This window comes from Choloepus didactylus, chromosome 6 (genome assembly GCF_015220235.1).
Source record: "Choloepus didactylus isolate mChoDid1 chromosome 6, mChoDid1.pri, whole genome shotgun sequence".
Taxonomy (NCBI): domain Eukaryota; kingdom Metazoa; phylum Chordata; class Mammalia; order Pilosa; family Megalonychidae; genus Choloepus; species Choloepus didactylus.
The window spans coordinates 83,401,447-83,423,958 of NC_051312.1; the positions used below are offsets into that span (position 1 = coordinate 83,401,447).

Sequence of the window (22,512 nt, forward strand, 5' to 3'; positions counted from 1 at the left end):
AGAGGTGGCCAAATTACTTATAAGCATATTGTGATCCAATACCTAATTCTCAAGATATCTAATCTGGAATGATATGTCAATATCTTGAAATTGTATTGGCCTACTGGAAATAATCAAATTATGTTGTGTTCAATTTCTATTCTTCCATTCTCATTTATGGGACCCTATATTTGTGCAGAAATTACCAACTGAGCTGGTTTTTCTTTGCAGCTGAAATTGCCCATCAACCTTGTTTCTCACATAACGTCCCCCGGATCAGACTTCTAATCTGCTGATTCTTCACAGAGTACACAATGGGATTCATTAGAGGAGGAACCAAAAGGAAGATATCAGCAATAATGATTCTAATAACAGGAGAAGCATTTTTGGCAAAGCGATGCAGGGTAGCCAAGGTGAAAATAGGTATATAAAAAATGAGTACAGCACAGAAGTGGGAGGTGCAAGTGTTGAGGACCTTGAGGCGGCCCTCGTGTGAGGCAATGCCCAGAACAATTTTCAGTATCAGCATGTAAGACACGGAAATGCATACCAAATTTAGCATAGCTATAAAAACCACAAAAAATCCATAGATAATATTGACTCTGTTGTCAGAACAGGCCAGCTTCATGACATCCTGGTGGAGGCAGTAGGAGTGGGATAAAAGGCTTTTCTTACAAAATTTCAGCCTCTGTAGAATAAAGGGGAAAGGAAGGACAAATAAAATAATTAATCCAGGAAGTACAAGGCCAATTTTAATGACTCTGGCACTGGTAAGAATTGAGGTGTATCTCAAAGGATTATAGATGGGTATAAAGCGATCAATGGACATAATGAGAAGTACTAATGATTCCATAGCTGAGAATCCATGAATGAAAAATGTTTGAGCAAAGCAGGCATTAGGGGAAATTCCTGTGGCATTGAATAAGAAGATTCTTCCCATGGTTGGAAGGGAAGAGATGGACAATCCCAGGTCAGGAACTGCCAGCATGGAGAGGAAATAATGCATAGGCTCATGCAGAGAGCTCTCTGTCTTTATGAAAAACAGGATGGTGCAGTTCCCCAGGATGGCAAGGAGGTACATGAGGCAAATGGGGAGAGACAACCAACTGTGAGCTGTCTCCATCCCTGGAATCCCAATCAGGAAGAAGGTAGAGATTTCCACTTCTGAGGTGTTGAAGGCTGACATTGCAAGCATGTGAGGGAATCAGGATGTGGGAGTCAGCAGATCGTTCCTGCAGTGGCATAAACAAATTGGTTCAAATGAGTGTGCTTTTCTCATTTGGTAGTTGGAAAGCTGGAGATTCCAGCTATTCTTCTATAATAATGGTTAGGACTGAAATGAAATATCCAGAAGTAATCTCATGTTGTATATTAATCAGGTAAAAAGTAAATATGGAATATTTTACTCTCCATATGGAATTACCAGCTGCCAAATTCAAACATTCCAAATGTTTTCCTTGGCCTCAGCATATAGAAAGGAAGCAGCAAATTTCCCAGCTTCTATTTTGTATAGGATATTTTGTTAGGTTAGTGATGTTCTATAAGTATGCAAATTATATGGATTGATAAGTATAGGATCAAATTAGGTTCATTTCTAAATACATTAAAATTGCAATTGAAGAAATTTAGTCTTTAAGAAAATGCATCCTTTGAAGAAATAGTTCCAGGACATATGGATATCCATATACAGAAGAATAAACTTATAGCCATATCTCACATCAAAAATAAACTTCATGTGAAAATTTATCAGACACCTAAATGTAAGAGTTAAAACAATAAAACACTTAAAACAGGTTTAAATCTTTGGGATTTAGGATTACAGAATGGATTGTTAGATATAATCCCAAACATTAAGCAGCAAAAGGATCAAAAATAGAAAAGGACTTTGTCAAAAATTAAAAATAAAAATAAATTAAAAATTAAAAAGAAAAGTTTTGTACTACAAATGATGCCATCAGGAAAGAGTGAAAACTGAAGCAACAAAATGAGAGAAAATATTTGCAAATTATATATATAGACATATCTAGAAAATTTAAAAATCACTTACAACTTCAAAATAAATATGAAAAATATCCTCCAGTCATTATTAAGGAAAATGTAAGTCAAACCACAGAGCAGTACAGCCATATAATTGCAGCAGTTAAAACAGTAAACAGAAAATCACAAATATTAGCAAGGTAGTGATTAAATTTGAATCTGCATTGCTGATGCATTTGTATAATGGTGCAGCCAGTTTGGAAAACAGTTTAGTAGTTGGTCAAAATGTTAAACGTAGAGTTACCATATGACCAAGAGATACAAACACATTTGTTCACAAACAACTCATACCCAATTGTACTTATAAACATTGTTCACAATGGTTAAAAATAGAAACTGCACAAATGCCTATCAACTGATGAATTGATGAGCAAAATCTGATATACTTCTAAAATGAAATATGTTTGGCAATTAAAACAAATGATATGTGGGCACATTCTACAACATGGATGAAACTTGATAGCATTCTGCTAGTAAAAGAAGCCTCTTACAAAAGACCATGTATTGAATTATTCTACTACAGATGGATATTTCATTCTGTCAGAGTTTCCTTATACCAGAACCTAGGTTTCTGTTAAATCTGTGTTTGTGAGGGAATCATGAATCCCAGAGAGTCAGTGACAGTTTATAAGTGAAATAAACATAAGTAGAAAAAGGGATAGATGGAACATTTAAATTAAGATAGCTATATTTTACATAACCTTGGACTGGCTGGTGTTTAGTGCTGGCATAAAAGCAATTTTATTGAAGATAGCTTGTTCACTTTATTTTAAAACCATTAATATTCCTAAGCATTGAATGCAACATTACAAATAAATATATATTTTGTGTTCACATTTTGCTCTCTTATCAATCCCTGATTACAAGAAAACTATCATTCTTGCATAAGGTCGCAACCAGGTCACTTTTCACTATGCTTCCTTGTTTTTGTCTCTTGGCCTCTCTTGTTCTAGCATATCTTGCAAGAGTCTAATAGATTCCTTTTGGATATAATCAGTGCACAGCTTTTCTATCCTTGACTCTCTTTTCTAAACATTCTTATTCTCTCCTAATACCTTTCTACTTTCCTCTCTTTTTCCTGCACATTTATTTTGGTCTGCATCTTTCTCTCCCCTATAACTTTTCTCTCATCTATTGACTCACATTTAATAACTGCATTATGTGAACAAGGTGTTTCTGAACTGCTACTTCCTGAGGTTCCTTTCCTTGAGATTTTGCATTGCTATTTCTGGATTGAACAGTTGAACTCCATCTCCCTAGACTGAATTCTCTGTTTCACTAGGTTTCCCTTTCTAGGCTGCCTACAGTATGCAGTTTAGTGATCAACGTATCTACAGTAGAATGAAGTTCTGAACTAGGTGGACAGGAAATAATAGAAAAATTCTCAGATGCAAACTAGATTACAAACTAGATGCAATGTAAATAAAGAACAAAAGAAAACAGAAACTTCACAATTGAATGAATGGCTATTACATTAAAGTTTAGAAGGCACTCACCACTAATATCTAAGGAAGGCATATATATACAGGGTTGTCACAAAATGCCTCCATATGAGTTGCCACGTTGCATTCTTATCATGCTAGTTTGATCATTCCGTCTTTTTTCAGTAAAGATTAGAAGAGGACACCTCTATCAAACAATGTGATGAACAAAGCTCTCTCCTCTCCCTTGTCAGGCCGTACACAATTGCAAGCTCTCAAAAATGCTTACTCTCTCATTTATTCCTCCATTTCCCCCAGGCAGGTCTGTTAGATCTAAACACACTCCATGAGCTGCTGGCTTCCATGCCATAGCTTCAGAAGATGATCAGAAATGAAGGGTGTGGTACTTCACAGGAAGAAGTGTTTTTGGTGCTGCTGTTTGTTTCTCTGTTTTCAAGGATACATCACTATAAATACCATTAAAAACTATTTTCCTTTAAGATTTGAGAACATAGGACAGAATTTGACACTTCAAATATTACCAAACTTGAGCAACAACTGTTGTTTTCTTGCTGATTGGAATGGCATATTTTGTTTATTTATTTTTTCACCCTGACCAGTTGGCGAAAACAAATTAATCCTCAAAGTCTTGGTCAAGGTCTAACAGTAACTCAGTGCATATTGTCCTCCCATTGAGAATATCATTGGTTTGCTTCCTCACTCCAACTTCATAGTAATAAGTATGCACATATTATTTTGGAATACACTGTCATACACTTAAGGAATGAAAAGTCAAAACCTAATTCAGGAGACTTCTATCATTCTATTAAATAAAATTCATACAAAATTCACCCTATAAGATATCTTAAAAAGTTTAAATTCATAAATAACTTTTTGTTAGAATCATAAGATTACTTTCTTTTTTTAATCAAACTAGAGATAGTCTAAGCAAAGATTTAAACCTAAAATTTAAACCTAAGCAGTTGCATGCTGAATTTGACAGATTATACAAACAAAAACTCCCCAGTGCTTGCCATTATTTTCTCTACTATGTCCACAGTGGGCTTGCATATCAGCACTGAGAAACAATTTAAGCTATCATATATGGAAAAAATTCTACCACTTGGCAATCCATGTCACCCAAGATCCAAGTACAGGTTTCTGGTTTTGGATTTCATTTGGTGCTTGGCCTATGATTGTGGGGTTGCATCTGCTTGACTTCCATGGTTGGCACCCCTGCATCTACAGGCTGTATTGAGCTTTTTTGGAGGGTGAGGCCATTAACATCCATCCAAAGTGCTAGACTTTCACAGTCAAACAAAATTATGTGAATGCTTTCTTGAGAGGATAGAAAGGGAAGTGGAAACTGAGAACATCATGAAAATTACCAGCCAGTGGGTAGGATCTTAGATCCATATATCAAAGTAAAGAGGAAATTGAGGTCACATGCACTAAGCAAAGCTTCACTGATGTGTGAGCCCACCAATTTATCCTGAAACACAGAGTCAATCTTGCCTTCTCAATGCTTTCCCAATGGCCCAGGAACTTCTGGGGATTCCAGTTCAGCAGAGTATACTCAGAGGAAAAAGTAAAGCCCAGCAGATGAAACTGTAAAGGGGACTGGAGCCACAGGGAGTCCTCCAGCCTCTGTGAATGTTAAGAATTATCCATTTGTGGGAACTGCACTTAAGCTTCCTCTCCTGCCTCTGGCAGAGTTATGATTGTTTCCTGCATGATCCCAGACTACCCTTTGTACAATCTTAGAGCAAGTTTATTATAACTTTGCCTTCTTTTTTTCAGCCTCCACTAGATATAATTTCCTTAAAATTATGGGTTTTCCTTATTCAAGGAAATTTTTGAAAATTTAATGTCAATACATCATCTTCTAGAACACTGATTTTCAACTGGGGATGCATATTAGATATCAACAAGTAGTATTATAAAAATTCAGATGCCAGGCTCTACTGCTGCCTCATGGAAATTTTTTACTTGATATAGTCTTGGTATTTTCTTTGTCTACTGTATGTATCTTCTGTAATTAATACATTACATATCAAGATTTTTTACTTGATTATTGATTTTATCCATTTCTATGCATCTGATGTAACATTCTCTGTTGTTGAAAATAGGGTTTATCTTCATCTTTAGAGATATTTTTTCTAAAACATTTTTTTAGAGATGTTCTGGGTTTATAGAACAATCATTCTATTGTCTTAAAACTTATTACAGAGTTACCATCACCATCCACTACCAAAACTTTTCAATCATCCCAAATAGAAACTGTTCAATTTCAGCAACTCCCTAATCCCTATTCATGCCATGTCCAATAGGAACCTATATTCTAGATTCTGACTCAATGAGTTTGCTTATTCTAATTAGTTCGTATCAGTGAAATCATACAATATTTGTTTTGTTTCTGGCCTATTCCACTCAATATGATGTCTTCAAGGTTCTTACATGTTGTCGCATGTATCAGAACATCATTCCTTTTTATGGTTGAATAACATTCCATTTGATGTGTATACTACACTTTATCTATTTGTCAGTTTATGGACACTTGGATTGCTTCCATCTTTTGGCAATTGTGAATAATGCTGCTGTGAACCTTGGTGTGCAAATATCTGTTCAAATCCCGACTTTCAATTATTTTGTGTACATAACTAAAAATTGGGTTTACGACACTGTATGGTAATTGTATACCTAATTTTCTGATTAACAACAAAATTCTCTTTCACAGTGGTACATCATTTTTCATTCCTGCCAACAATAAATGAGTGTTGCTATCTTCTCCACATCCTCTCCAACACTTATAATTTTCTGTTTTTTTTTTTTTTTTTTTTTAATAGTAGGTATCTCAGTGTGTGTGAACTGATATCTCTATGTGGTTTTGATTTGCATTTTCATAATAGCTAATGATATTAGAAATCTTTTCATGTCCTTATTGGCCTTTTGAATATCCTCTTTGGAAAATGACTATTAAAGTCTATTGCCCATTTTTAAAATTGGTTGTTTGTCTTTTAATTATTGAGTTGTATATTCTGGATAAGAAATTCTTATAGAATATGTGTTTTCCAAATATTTTCTCCCATTGTGTTGTTTGTCTTTTCACTTTTATAGTAAAATCTTTTAACATACAAGCAAAAGATTTCAATTTTAATGAGGTCCCATTTTTCTACTTTTTTTTTTTTTTTTTTTTTTGTATTATGCTTTGGGTTTAAAGTCTGACAAACAATTGCCTAACAAAAGATCTTCCAGAAGCTTCCCTACATTTTCTTCTAAGAGCTTTATAGTCTTGGTCCTTTTATTTAGGTATTTGATTCATTTTGTGTTAATTTTGTATATGGTGTGAGATAGGGTCCCCCCTTCATTCTTTTGCATATGACTATCCAGTTCTCCTAGCACCATTTATTGAAGAGACTATTCTTTCCAAATTGAGTGGTCTTGGCAACCTTGAAAATTATCAGTTGTCCACAGATGTGAGGGTTTATTTCTGAACTCTCAGTTCGATTCCATATCTGTCCGTTTGCCAGTACCATGCTGTTTTGACCACCGCAACTTTGTAATAAGTTTTAACACAGTAATGTGATGTGAGTACTACAACTTTGTTCTTTGTTTTTGAAGATGGCTTTGGCTATTTGGAGCCCATTAACACTTCAAAAAAATGCTAGGATTGACTTTTTCATTTCTGCAAAGAAGGCTATTGGAATTTTGATTGGGATTGCCTTGAATTTGTACATCACTTTGGGTAGCATTGACATCTAAGCAATATTTAGTCTCTCAGTCCATAAGCATAGAATTATCTTTCCATTTATTTAGGTTTCCTTTGATTTACCAAAAATTTGTAATTTACTGTGTACCAGCTGTTTACCTCCTTGGTTTTAATTATTCCTAGGTGTTTCATTCTGTTAGTTGCTATTTTAAATGGAATTTTTTCTTGTTTTCCACCTCAGATTGCTCATTACTATTATGAAGAATCAGTACTGTTTTTTGCACATTTATCTCTACCCTGCCATTTGGCTGAACTTATTCTTTAGCTCTAGTAGCTTTGTTGTGTATTTTTTCAGGACTTTCTAGTTATAGGATAATATCATGTGCAAATAGTGAAAGTTTTACTTCTTCCCTTCTGATATGGATGCTTTTTCATTTCTTTTTCTTTCCTAATTGCTCTATCTAGAAATCCAGTACAATGTTGAATAACAGTAGTGAGGGAATTCTTGTCTTCTTCATCTTAGACATTAAATGGAGTTTCTCCATTTCGTATGATGATAGCAGTGGGTATTTCATAGCTACCCTTTTTAATATTGTTGAAATTTCATTCTATTTCTGTTTTTCTAAGTGTTTTTATTAAGAAAGGATGCTAGATTTTGTCAAATGTCTTTTCTCTAGCAGTAAAGATAATCATGTGTATATGCTTTTTCCCTTTTGTTTTAATGTGGTGTATTACATTAAATGATCTTCTATGTTGATCCAAACTTGCTTACCTGGGGTAAATTCCACTTGATCAAGGTGTGCATGTTGGTTTTGCTAGCATTTTGTTGAGGAGAATTGCATCTATATTCATTAGATAAATTGGGCTGTAATTTATTTCCTGGCAGTACTTTATCTAACTTTGCTTTTAGGGTGATGTTAGCTTCCTAGAATGAGTTAGGTAGTGTTCCCTCCTGTTCAGTTTTTTTTGTTTGTTTGTTTGTTTTGTTTTGTTTTAAGAGTTTGGTCAAGGTTAGTATTACTGTTTCTTGGAATGATAGGTAGCATTTGCCTGTGAGGCCATCTGGTTCTGGGTTTTCTTTTGTTGGGAGGGTTTTGTTAACTGAGTCAATCTCTTTACTTGTAATTAGTCTGTTGAGATCTTCTGTTTTTTCTAGAGTCATTGTAGTTTGTATATGTGTTTAGGAATCTGTCCATTTCATAAATATTGTCTAATTTGTTTGCATAGAGTTTTTCACAGTATCCTCTTAAGTTCTTCTTGGCATCATTTTCATTTCTGTGGGGTAAGTAGTAACACCCTTTCTCCCATTTTTTATCTTATTTATTTGTATTCTCTCTTTTTTTTAATTATCAGTCTGGTTAACGTTTGCTAGTTTTATTGATCTTCTCAAATAACCAATTTTATATTTTAATGCCCTTTATTGAGTTTTTTAAAAGCAATTTTATTGAGATAAATTCATATAACATACAATCCATTGAATGTGTACAATTAATGTCTTGTATATACACGGAATTGTGCATTCACCGACACAATCAGTTCTAGAATATTTTCACCTTCAAAAAAATTCATTGTTATGCAGTCCTATGTTTCATCCTCTGGCTTTCCTTCTAGTGGCATACATAGCCCTAAACTTTTCCTTTCTGCTATAAACACACCCACATGTCATTGCTGTTAATTACACTCACTATCATGTACTTCTATCACCTCTATATATTTTGAAACATTTACAGTCAACCTTATTATATATTCTACATAAATTAAGCATCATTTCCTTATTCTCTGCTCTCATTCTATTTTCTGGTGACATATTTTCTAGATGTTTGCTAGTTATATTTAATTCATATTAGTGAGGTCATACAATATTGTCATATTGTACCTGACTTTTCTCACTCAATATAATGTCCTCAAGGTTCATCCATGTAATCACATGTGTCAAGACTTCATTTCTTCTTACAGCTGTATAAGGTACCATTGAATTTATATACCACATCTTATTTATCTATTCATCAGCTGATAGACACATGGGTTGTTTCCATTTTTGGCAATTGTGAATAATGCCACTATGAACAGCTGTGTGCAAATGTCTATTCACTGTTCACATCCCTGCTTTCAGTTCTTATGAGTGTATACCTAGTTCAGGTCACATGGCAGTTCATACTTAGCATCCCCAGGAACCACCAAGCTGTCTTACACCAAAGCTATACCATTCTGCATTTCCACCAGAAGTGAATAAGTGGTCCTATTTCTCCACATTCTCCCGAACACTTACAGTTTTCTGTTTTATTAGTAGTGGCCATTCTACTAGATATGGAATGAAATCTCATCATTTCTCGAATAGCTGGTGATGTTGAACATCTTTTCATGTGCTTTTTAGCAATTTGTATATCCTCTGAGGTAAAAAAGGCTATACATGTCTTTCACCCATTTTTAATTGGGTTGTTTATCATTGAGTTGTAGGATCTCTTTGTATTTACTGGGTATTAAACTCTTTTCAGATATGTGGTTTTCAAGTGTTTTCTCCCATTGAGTAGGCATCACTTTCACCCTATTGATAAAGTCCTCTGAAGCCCTAAAGTATTCAGTTTGGGGGAGGCTCTATTTATCTATTTTTTCCTTTAATTACTTATGCTTTTTGGGTAAGATCTAAGAAACCCCCATTTACCCCAAAATCTTGAAGATGATTCCCTACATTTTCTTCTAGAAGTTTTGTGGTTCTGGCTTTAATATTAAGGTCTTTGATCCATTGTGAGTTAATTTTTGTGTAAGGTGTGAGATAGGGGTCCTCTTTCATTCTTTTGGATATGGATATACAGTTCTCCCACAACTGTTTTTTTGAGAGACTGCTCTGTCTCAATTGGGTGGACTAGGCAGCCTTGTCAAATATCAATTGACCATAGATGTAGCGACCCACTTCTGAATTCTCAGTTGATTCCATTTGTCAATATATCTATCTTTGTGGTATTACCATGCTGCTTTGACCACTGTAGCTTTCTAATATGTTTAAAATAAGAAAGTATGTGTCCTCAAACTTCTTTCTTCTTTTGCAAGATATATTTGACTACTCAGGGCCCCATACCCTTTCAAATGTGTTTGATAATTGGCTTTTCCATTTCTGCAAAGTAGGATATTGGAATTTTTTTAAATGTAATTTTATTGAGATATAATCACATTACATACAAAGTGTACAATCAGTTGTTCACAGTATCGTCATGTAGTTGTGCTTTTATCACCACAATCAAACTTTGAACATTTTCATTACTCCAAAAATTAAAATGAAAATTACAATACAAAAGAATATCCAAAACATTCCATTCCCCACCTCCCCCATTGTTCATTTACTTTTAAAATACAGTTTAATTGAGATATATTCATACACGCTACAGTCATCCACAGTGTACAATCAGTTATTCATAGCACCATCATACAGTTGTGCGTTCATCACCAGAATCAGTTTTTGAACCTTTTCCATATTCCAAAATAAAAAACAAAGCAAAAAAGAACACCTAAAACTTTCCATCCCCTCTGTCCCACCCTATTGTTTATTCAATTTTTGTCCCCGTTTTTCCACTCATCTGTCCATATACTGGATTAAGGGAGTATGAACCACAGTGTTTTCACAGTCACACAGTCACACTATGCATTCTAAGTAGTTATACAATCGTCCTCAAGAACCAAGATCATTGGGTTGCAGTTTGACAGCTTCAGGTATTTCCCTCTAGCCATTCCAACAGAAGAATATAAGCACATAAAAACACAAGCACATAAAAATACTCTCCAGAGTGACCTCTCAACTCCATTTGAAATTTCTCAGTCACTGGAATCTTATTTTGTTTCATCTCTCTTCCCCCTTTTGGTCAAGAAGACCCTCTCAATCCCAAAGTGCTGGGTCTAGGCTCATTGCCAGGAGTCATTTCCCATGTTGCGAGGGGAATTCTTACCTCTGGGAGTCACATCCAATGTAGGCAGGATGGCTGTGAGTTCACCTGCCGAGTGGGCTTAGAGAGAGAAGGGGCCACACCTAAGCAACCAAGTGGCTCTCTCGGGGAACTTCTAGGCACAATTATAAGTGAGCTCACACTCTCCCTTGCAGCAGCTAGTTTCATAGGGGAAGGCCCCCAGATTGAGGGCTTGGCTTGCTAAATTGGCAGTTGTCAATGTTTGCAGAAAAGTCAGCAATAGTTAGGCCTCACTTTTTTTTAAATACAATTTTATTGAGACTGTTCACATACCATACAATCATCAAAGGGCACTATCAGTTGCCCACAGTACCATCATACAGCTGTGCATCCATCAACACCATTAATTTGTTTTCATTATAGAATATTTTCATTACTCCAGAAAAGAAATAAAAACCAGAGAAAATTCAAATCCTCCCATAACCCTAACCCCCACCCTCCATTATTGACTCATAGCATTGGTATAATATATTTCTTAGTGTTGAAGAAAGAATGTTAAAATACTGCAAACTGTAGTACATAGTTTGCAATAGGTATATTTTTCCCTATCACCCCTCTCCTATTAACTTCTACTTTTAGTGTAATACATTTGTACTAGTTCATGAAAGAGATTTCTAATATTTGTTCAGTTAATCACAGACATTGTCCACCACAAAATTCACTGTTTTGTACAGTCCCATATTTTAACCTCCAACTTTCCTTCTGGTGACATACGTGACTCTAAGCTTCCACCTACCACCCCATTCACATACCACTCAGCACTGTTAGTTATTCTCACAATAACATGCTACCATCACCTCTGTCCATTTCCAAACACTTAAGTTCAACCTAATTAAACATTCTGCTCATAATAAGCAACCACTCTCCATTCTTTAGCATTGTTCTATGTCCTGGTAACTTATATTTCATGTTTAGGAGTTTACATATTATAAGTAGTTCAAATTAGTGAGACCATACAATATTTGTCCTTTTATGTCTAACTTACTTTACTCAATATAGGGTTCTCAAGGTTTCTTCAACAACACATTTTTTTTTAGACAATGTTGTTCACCCACCACATATTCCATCCTAATTGAACAATCGATGGTGACCTGTATAGTCATGTATTTATGCATTCACCACCATCACCAGTATCTATACAAGGACATCTCCATTTGTTCCACAAAGAAGGAGGAAGAGTCAAAGTAGGTAGAGAGACAAAAGAAAAAGGAAAGAAAGAAAAAAATGACAGATAAAAAGCAGCAAAAGGAAAGACAGAATTCAACTAAAGTACAGTAAGAGTCAGACAGTATCATCTATGCCACAAGTCCCATACCCCTCCCTTATGTCCCCCTCTTATAGACATTTAGCTTTGTTATATTGTCTATGCTACATTAAAGGAAGCATAATACAATGTTTCTGTTAACTATAGTCTCTAGTTTGCATTGATTGTATTTTTTCCCCAATACCACCCCATTTTTACCACCTTGCAATGTTGACATTCATTTGTTCTCCCTCATGTAAAAGCATATTTGTACATTTTATCACAATTATGAGCACTCTAGGTTTCACTGAGTTATACAGTCCCAGTCTTTGTCTTTCTTCTTTCCTTCCAGTGTCCCACATGCTCCTAACCTTCCTCCTTCAACCATACTCACAGTCATCTTTGATCAGTGTACTTAAATTTTTGTGCTACCATCACCCATATTTGTGTTCCAAACATCTCACTCCTGTCTTTTCCTATGTTATCTGTAGTGCTCCTTTTGGTATTTCCTATAGAACAGGTATCTTGTTCATAAACTCTCTTATTGTCTGTCAGAGAATATTTTAGACTCCCTCACATATTTGAAGGGCATTTTTGCTGAATATAGTATTCTTGATTGGCAGATTTTCTCCTCAGTATCTTAAATATATCACACAACTTCCTTGCCTCAATTGTTTCTACTGAGAGATCCATGCATAGTCTTATCAAGCTTCCCTTGTATGTGATGGATTGCTTTTCTCTTGCTGCTTTCAGGATTTTCTCCTTGTCTTTGATGTTTGATAATCTGATCATTAAATGTCTTGGTGTAGGTCTATTCAGATCTATTCTGTTTGGATTATGCTGTACTTCTTCGATCTCTAATTTTATGTCTTTCATAAGAGTTGGGAAATTTTCATTAATTATTTCATCTTTTATTGCTTCTGCCCCTTTTCCCTTATCTTCTTTGGGGACCCCATGACATGTACATTCATGCACTTCATGTTTTCATTCAATTCCCAGAGACATTGCTCCTATTTTTCCATTCTATTCCCTATCTGTTCTTTTGTGTAGTAGTATTTCAGGTGTCTTGTTCTCCAGTTCCTGTGTGTTTTATTCTGCCTGTTTGACTGTTTTTCTCCAGGCCCTGGGGTCTTTGTTCTGAAGGGAGGGATGGCACTAGAGCTGGGCCCCACCTCCTTCCTCTTAGGGAAGATACACCCCCTAGGGAGCTATTGTCTGCATTTCAATTACTCCTTTGTCTCTCTGACTCTGTTAACTCCACCCCTGTCTGGGTCAGAGCACTGCAAACTGAAAATGGCTGAGGCTCTCTACACTGAGCCACTAGGTTGAGAAAGATAAAGGAAAAAAAATCCCCCTTTCAGTGCCAGTCCCTGGCCCACCAGTTTTGCCCTTTGGTCAAAAAAAGCACTCAGACTTCTGGGCTCCCTTTCCTGGTACACAGATGTTTTCTGGCTCTCTAAGGTCAGTTGTCTTTAAAAACCTCTGTATTTTTCCTTCTTTTTTAAAATTACTTTTTCCCCACCAGCCCCACCTCCTCTCCACTGGGATCAACCTCAGGGTACTTTCCTGCTTGTTAGCGGTTTGTCTATGTTAGTAGCTTGTATTCAGAATTCCACATTTGTTTATTAAAACACCAGTTGGAACAATGTTTAACTGAGAACTGAATCTTAGAACACAGCCTAAGAGGGGAACGATTATTGTAATGGTCCCTAGATTGTAAGCTCTTATAGCAGTCAAATCTATTCCTGAATTGTAATGGGTATCTTCAAACTTTGAGGTGCTGATCCCTTAGTGTATGACTTGATTGGTCTCTGGAACATTGGGTATCTCTGTGACACCTGAAACTCAGAGCTAGAGCTCGGCAGATATGAATGTCAGTATTAATGCATACAGCAACTGTTAAAAAAAAAAAGCTGAGAAAGAGCCCAGACTTCAATTAGTGATATGAATGAAGCAGATCTGGTTAAGACTAGGGCAAACCAGGCCAAAGGGTAAAGGTCAAAACTGACTATGTTTTAAAACTTCAACTTCTATGTGAGACCAAGAGAAGAGATGTCTATTTGGTGCAGGCTCTATATTTTCTAAACAGTATAACTCTACAGTCAGTTTATTCAAGCACCACAATTACATGGAACTTTGAATAGGAAGTGAGATATAGTAGGTTTGTGTAGTTAGAGTGAAACAGTGACACATCCCAAAGTAATTTGGGCAGAGAATAAAAATATATTTGCAGGGCCCCTCTGAGGAACCAGGGGAAAATGTGAAAGAGTTGGACTTCCTTACCTGGACTAATTCTGATGTTGTCACAGACATTGAGGACTGGTGGTTTGATGTGCTGAGCCCTCTATCATGGAACTTGCCCTTATGAAGCTTGTTACTGCAAGGGAGAGGCTAGGCTTGCATATAATTGAGCCTAAGCATCTCCCCCTGAGTACCTCTCTGTTGCTCAGATGTGGCCCTCTCTCTCTCTCTAACTAAGCAACCTCAGCAGGTAAACTCACTGCTCTCCCCCCTACATGGGACCTGACTCCCAGGGGTGTAAATCTCCCTGGTAACACAGGACATGACTCCCAGGGATGAATCTGGACCCAGCTTCATGAGATTGAGAATACCTTCTTGACCAAAAGGGGGATGCAAAATGAAATGAAATAAAGCTTCAGTGACTGAGAGATTTCAAATGGAGTTGAAAGATCACCCTGGTGGACATTCTTATGCACTATATAGATAACACCTCTTAGGTTTTAATGTATTGGAATAGCTAGAAGTAAATACCTGATAACTGTCAAATTCCAACCCAGTAGTCTGGACTCTTGAAAACAATTGTATAACAACGTAGCTTACAAGGGGTGACAGTGAGATTGTGAAAACTTTGTGGATCGCTCTTCCTTTATCTAGTGTATGGATGGATGAGTAGAAAAACGGGGACAAAAACTGAATGAAAAATAGGGTGGGATGGGGGGTTGATTTGGGTGTTCTTTTTTACTTTTTTTTTTTTTTTATTCTTATTCTGATTCTTTCTGATGTAGGGAAAATGTTCCAAAATAGACTGGAGTGATGAATGCATGACTATGTGATGATACTATGAACAGTTGACTGTATATCACAGATGATTGTATGGTATGTGAATATATTTCAATAATACTGAATTTAATTAAAAAACAAACAAGAAAAAGAAAAAAACACCAGTTGGAGCTAGGCTGAGCTATATCACTTGTTCTGAGAATGCTGCTTTCTCCCACAGCAAGTTCTTGCAGCTCAGCCTGCCTTAGGAGCTCCCGGCATTGTTCCACAGTTTTTACATACAGAATTTATGCTGCAGTCTCACCCAATCCACCCAATCCAGGTTGGTGTACAATTTGTGGACTGTAACAGTTGTCCCCAACAGTTGTTCCAGATTATTTACTAGTTGTTCCAGGGGGCTAACTAAATTCCACACCTCTCTAGGCCACCATCTTGCCACTTGTCTCCAGGCCATTGGAACTTTGATGGGGATTGCCTTGAATCTGTAATCAGTTTGGGTAGAATTGTCATCTTAATGATATCTAGGCTTCTAATCCATGAACACAGAATGTACTTCTATTTCTTTAGGTCTCATATGATTTCTTTTGTGAAGGTTTTGTTTTCTGTGTCCTTTACATCCTTGCTTAAATTTATTCCTAGATATTTGACTTTTTTAGTTGCTGTTTGAAACTGAATTTTTTCTTGATTCCTTCCTCAAATTGCTCATTACAAGTGTATAAAAACACTACTAGGTTTTGGGTATTGATCTTCTATCCTGCCTGTGGAGGTTTGAAGCTCTTGTGTACCCCAGAAAAGGCCATGTTCTTTAAATCCATTCTTGTGGGTGCAGACCTCTTGAAGATGGGATCTTTGATTAGGTAATTTCATTGAGATGTCACCCACCTCATTCAAGGTGGATCTTAATCCCCTCAGTGGACTCTTTTAGAAGAGAAAGGGAAGCTCATATCCAAAGCTCCAGAGATGCTGAGAGGAAGTCACTGAAGCCAGAAGCTGGAAGCAATGAAACCCAGGAGAGAAGGACTAGCAGATATCTCCATGTTCCTTGCCATGTGACAGAGGTCTCCCGGAGGCTGGCAGCCTTTCTTCAGAATCCAGGAATCATCCTATTGATGTCTTGAGTTGAACATTTATACAGCCAAAGAACAGTAAATTGTGAGTTAATAAATTCCCATTGTAATAGCCAGTCCTTTTCTGGTATATTGCATTTCTTCAGGATAAGCAAACCTAAACACCTTTCCCATTTTCTCATCTATTAGGTCTAGTAACTTTGTTGTAGATTTTTTGGGACTTTCTAGTTGTAGGATAATATCCTGAGCAAATAGTGAAAATTTTACTTCTTCCTTTCAGATTTGAATACCTTTCATTTCTTTCTCTTTGCTAATTGTTCTTGCTAGAATTTCTAGCACAATGTTGAATAACAGTGGTGACAGGAGGCATCCTTGTCTTATTCCCTGTCTCTATGGCAAAGCTTTAAGTCTCTCACCATTGAGGACAAAGTTAGCTGTTGGTTTTTCTATATGTTTTTCATCATGTTGAGTAACTTTCCTTATATTACTATCATTGAAAATGTTTACTTTAAGAAAGGATGCTGGATTTTGTCAAATATCTTTACTGCATCAATTTAGATGATCATGTGTTTCTTCTCCTTCAGTTTGTTGATGTGGTGTATTACATTAATTGATTTTCTTCTGTTGAACCACCCTTGCATACCTGGGATAAAACCCACTTGATCATGGTGTAACTTCTGATAATGTATATTTGGGTTTGATTTCCAAGTTTTTTGAGGATTTCTACATCAATAATGATAAAAATTGATCTTTTCATCTATAGTATGTTTACATGGCTTTACTATTAGGGTGATACTGGCTTCCTAGAATGTGTTAGGTAGTATTACCTCCTTTTCAATATTTTAGAAGAGTTTGAGAAGGTTTGTTATTAATTATTCTTTGAATGATTGGTAGAATTCATCTGCCAATCCAGTGGCTTTATTTGCTTGGGAGGTTTTTGATGACTGTTTCAAACTCTTTTCTTGTTCTTGATTTACTGTGATTTTCTATTTCTTCTGGAGTCAGTACAGGTTGTTCATGGGTATAGAAAATTGTCCCATTTTGTGTAATTTGTTGAGTTTGTTGGCATACAGTTTTCCCAGTATCTCCTTATGATTTTTATTTTTGTGGGGTGAGTTGTAATGCCCCCTCTCATTTTCATTTATTTGCATATTTTCTGGTTTTTTCTTTGTTAGTCTACCTAATGGTTTGTCAATTTATTTATCCTCTCAAGGAACCAAATTCGCATTTGTTGATACTCTTTATTACTTTTTTGTTCTCAATTACATTTATTTTTGCTCTAATCTTCATCTCTTTATCACTTGAAATTGAAGATATATATTGCTAACACAAGTATTCAGATTTCCAGGTTTGAGAGTTAGGTTGAAGATATCAATGTTTATTACTAATATATGTAAACTCACTTGGGGACCTTTAGTGAGCATCTAATCAAGTTCTATATCTGGATAGGGTTAATCTATTTTTTTAAATTTCAGAGTACTAGATTTTCTTGCTTTGTTTCATTTTGGTCCCAAGTATGGAATTTGTAGAGCAAGTGAGCTCAATATTAATGGAGTTTTCCAATACATCTAATTTATTATTTAGCTTTCCAGTCATTACATTTTATTCATATCTTCAAAACTGGCTAAGATAACTGTCTTCTCACAAACACAAATAACAATTATGATGGTCCAGGAGTTTTGATGGGCATTAAAAGTGATAAAAATTGAATCCTCCTTCTGAAACCAGTTACATATTTATGAAGGAGATAGACAATAATGAAATCATACTCTTTTTCAAGTTTATAATAGAAGCAACTAGAAAGTGTTATACAGACTCAGTGAATAACTACTAATTCAATATGTACACCAAAGGAGAGAGTTTCTGAATATATTGCAAACAATTGGAAATACAATTAACAAAATATTTGCTTGTCTATGATTTTGATGTTTAATTTTCATTGTTTTATGCCTGGGAGGCTCATATCTCCAGAAATGTTTCAGAAAACTTCAAGACAGCCATGTTTTTTAAGTGTTTATTTGAATTGCTGATCACACACACACACGTACACATGCACATTAACACACACTTGTTGTTTTGGAGATGCCAATTTTGTATGTATGTTTACATGTGTGTCTATTCTTTCAGCACACATCAGTCACTGCTGATCATCCTTCAATTGCTTTTTTACTTAACAAAACATCTTTTCTATCTTTTAGAGTAATACATTAAAATTTCTCTAGTCTTAATTTGCATAGTGTTGCTGTGGCTGATGTTGATAGAGTTACATAGTCAGTTGTACAGACAAGTAAAGATGAGAAAGAGGTGGCCAAAATAGATAGAAGCATATTATGACCCCATGCCTCCCTCCCAAGTCACATAATCTGGAATATTATTACTGATTAATTATGTCAATATCTTGAAACAGTATTGGCCTACTGGTAGTAAGCAGACTATGTTGTGTTCAGTCTCTATTCTTCCATGCTCATTATTGAACCCTATATTTGTGAAGAAATTGCCGAGTGAGCTCATCTTTTTGCAGCTGAAATTTCCTAAAAACTCTGTTACTCACATAATTTTCCCTGGATCAAACTTCTAATCTGCTGATTCTTCACAGAGTACACAATAGGATTCATTACAGGGGGAACCAGAAGGAAGATGTCAGCAATAGTGATTGTAATAACAGAAGAAATATTTTTGGCAAACCTATCAAGGACAGACAAGGTGACAATAGGTACATAGTAGATGAGTACAGCACAGAAGTGGGAGATGCAAGTGTTGAGGACTTTCAGGTGGCCCACATGAGAGGTAATGCCCAGAACAATTTTCAGTATGAGCATGTAAGACACAGAAATGCACACCAATTCTATCAAAGCTATAAGAGCCATGAAAAATCCATAGATAATATTGACCCTATTGTCAGAGCTGGCCAGCATCATGACATCTTGGTGGAGGCAGTAGGAGTGGGATAAAAGGCTTTTCTTGCAAAATTTCAGCCTTTTTAGAATAAAGGGAAAGGGAAGGATAAACAAAATACTTAGTCCAGCAAATAGAAGGCCGATTTTAATGACTCTAGCACTAGTAAGGATGGATGTATACTGCAAAGGGTTATAAACGGCTATAAAGCAATCAGCAGACACTATGAGAAGTACTGATGACTCCATAGCTAAGAATTCATGAATGAAAAATATTTGAGCAAAGCAAGCACTGGGGGAAATTCCTGTCACATTCAATAAGAAGACTCTCAGCTTGGTTGGTAGGGAGGAGATGGAAAGTCCTAGGTCAGAAAATGCCAACATCGCGAGGAAATAATACATAGGTTCATGCAGAGAGATCTCTGTTTTTATGAAAAAGAGGATGGTGTAGTTCCCCAGGATGGCAAGGAGGTACATGAGGCAAATGGGGATAGAAAACCAAATGTGAGCTGTCTCTATCCCTGGAATCCCAATCAGGAAGAAGGTAGAGATTTCTACTTCAGAGGTGTTGAAGACTGACATAGCAAGTATGAGGAATCAGGAGGTGGGAATCAGCAGAGGCTTCTTGCACTGGCATGAACAAATTGGCTCGAAGGAGTGTATTTTTGTCATTTGGTAGATGGAATTCTTGAGATTCCAGCTATTCTCCTATAATAATTGTTGGACTAAAATCATATCCAGAATTACTCTAAAGAACCATATTAATAGGAGAACAAGTAAAATAATGAAATATATAATCTCCATATTTAATCATCAGCAAACAAATACATATTTTCCAATACAGTTCCCTGGCACAGCATACACAAAGTAAGCAGCAAACTTCCCAGTCTATTATGTATAGGATATTTTGTTAGGATAGTGTGATGGTTAGGTTCATGTGTCAACTTGGCCAGGTGACCCAGCTGTCTGGTCAAGCAAACACTGGCCTAACAATTGCTGTGAGGATGTTTGAGGCTGGTTGATAAACCACCAGGCTGGTTTATTGGATCATCAGTCAATTGACTGCAGCTGTGACTGATGACTCACCGAAGGGCGTGCCTTCCACAATGAGAGAATGCAATTGGCTGGATTTGATCCAATTAATGAGTTGAAGACTTATAAACAAGACAGATAGAGGACCTTCACTTCTTCTTCGGCTGCCCAGTGAAGCATTTCCTGAGGAGTTAGTCGAAGTTGCTGGTTTGTTTCCTGAGGAGATCATTGAACACGTTCGTCGAAGATCCCAGTTCATTTCCTGAGGAGTTCGTCGAAGTTGCCGGTTCGTTTCCTGAGGAGTTCATCGGACATCTTCCTTGGAGTTGAGTTTGTTGATGGCTCTACAGAATTTGGACTCGTGCATACCCACAGTTGCGTGAGTCACTTTTACAGTTTGATAATCAGAGACACCTCTCATTGATTCTGTTTCCCTAGAGAACCCTAACTAATAAAACTAGTGATGTTCTATAAGTTTAGAAATTGTATGGATCCACACAGACTAGTATCCAATTACGATCATTGTTTACTACAACTAAAATTGCAGTTACTGAAGAACATTAAGCTTTAAAAAACTGCATCCTTTTAAAAACTTTTGCTGTGATATCTGTATATCTGTATGTAAAAATTAATTTGGACCCATATCTCACATCACATATAAATATCATCTCAAACTATTTCAAAGAACTAAATGTAAGTACTAAAACAATTAAAAGAAAAAACAGATGTAAATTTTCGTTACCTAGGGTTAAAGAGTGAATGCTGATATATAATCCTAATACATTAAGCTGCAAAAGGAAACAAAAATAGAATAGCTGGACTTCATCAAACATAAACATATAGAAGAGTAAACAAAATAACTTTTGTGCTGCAAATTATACCACAATGAAAATAGTGAAATGAATACCAACAAAATGAGAGAAAATATTCTCAAATTATATCCCTAGACATGATCCAGAACATTTAATGTTCACTTACAACTTAAAAATGAGTATGATATACATCCTCAAATCATTAATTATTAGGAAAATACATGTCAAACCAGAGGACAATAACATTTCCACTCATTCAGTTGCAACAAAAAAATAAAGAGAAAATAAAACATTAGCAACGATATGAAAAAATTTGAATCCGTGTTGCTAATGGGTTTGTAGAATGGTTCAGCCATTTTGGAAAACAGTTTGGTAGTTGGTCAAAATGTTAAACATAGTTTGCCATATGCCTAAGCAAAATGGTTACATTTGTTCACAAACAACTTGTAACCAATTATTCATATAAGCTTATTCATAGTAATTAAAGGTAGAAATGACACAAATGCCCATCACCTGATGAATTGATAAACAAACTTTGGTATAGTCATAAGAAGAAATATTGTTTGGTAATAAAAACAAATGATATAATGGCACATGCTACAATATGGATGAAACAATAACATGCTAAGTAAAAGAAGCCTGGTACCAAAGACCACATATTGAATTATTTGACTACATTTGAGCTACTACTTTACTTTGTCACAGATTCTGTATCCCAAATCCTAGGTTACAATTATATTTGTTTGTGAGGGAATCCTAAATCCCAGAGAGTTTATAAGTGGAATAAACCAAAGGGGGAAATGGGATAAACAGAGAATTTATATGAAAATTGGAACATTTTACATAACCATGGTCTGGCTGAGGTTTTGTGCTGGCATGAAAGCACTTTTAGTGAAAATCACTTCTTCATGTTATTTAAACAAATCATTAGTATTTCTGAGTGTTACAGGCAACATTACAAATAAGTATATATTCCATGTTCATGTTTTGCTTTCCTCACAATCCCTGATACTAGAGAACTGACATTCTCCATAAAGTGACAGCGTGGTAACTTTTTCACTAGGCTGCCTTGCACTCTTCTCTTGACCTCCCTTGTTCTCACATCTGATGCAAAAGTCCTACAGATTCCTTATGGATATGATCTGCACAACCTTTCTATTGTTGACTCTCTTTGAAAACATTCTTATTCTCTCACAATACCCTTTACTTTCCTCTCATTTTCTTGCACATATAGATTTTGTCCTTTCTCCTCATCTCCTCTCTATCATTTCTCTTATCTCTACAGTCACATTCCATAAGCTGCAGTACATGCATGAGATGTTTCTGAACTGCTACTGCTAA

General features: G+C 35.9%; 2 protein-coding genes across 2 annotated transcripts; both read right to left on the reverse strand.

Annotated features, from left to right (window-relative positions):
* Positions 1–223: 223 nt before the first annotated feature.
* LOC119537170 (olfactory receptor 51A7-like) lies at positions 224–1,165 on the reverse strand. The gene has a single exon (XM_037839736.1). It carries the CDS (start codon positions 1,163–1,165, stop codon positions 224–226), a length of 942 nt encoding a protein of 313 aa, XP_037695664.1.
* Positions 1,166–18,976: 17,811 nt separating this feature from the next.
* LOC119538054 (olfactory receptor 51A7-like) lies at positions 18,977–19,909 on the reverse strand. Its single transcript, XM_037840770.1, has one exon. The coding sequence runs from the start codon at positions 19,907–19,909 to the stop codon at positions 18,977–18,979; it is 933 nt and encodes a 310-aa protein (XP_037696698.1).
* Positions 19,910–22,512: the final 2,603 nt, after the last annotated feature.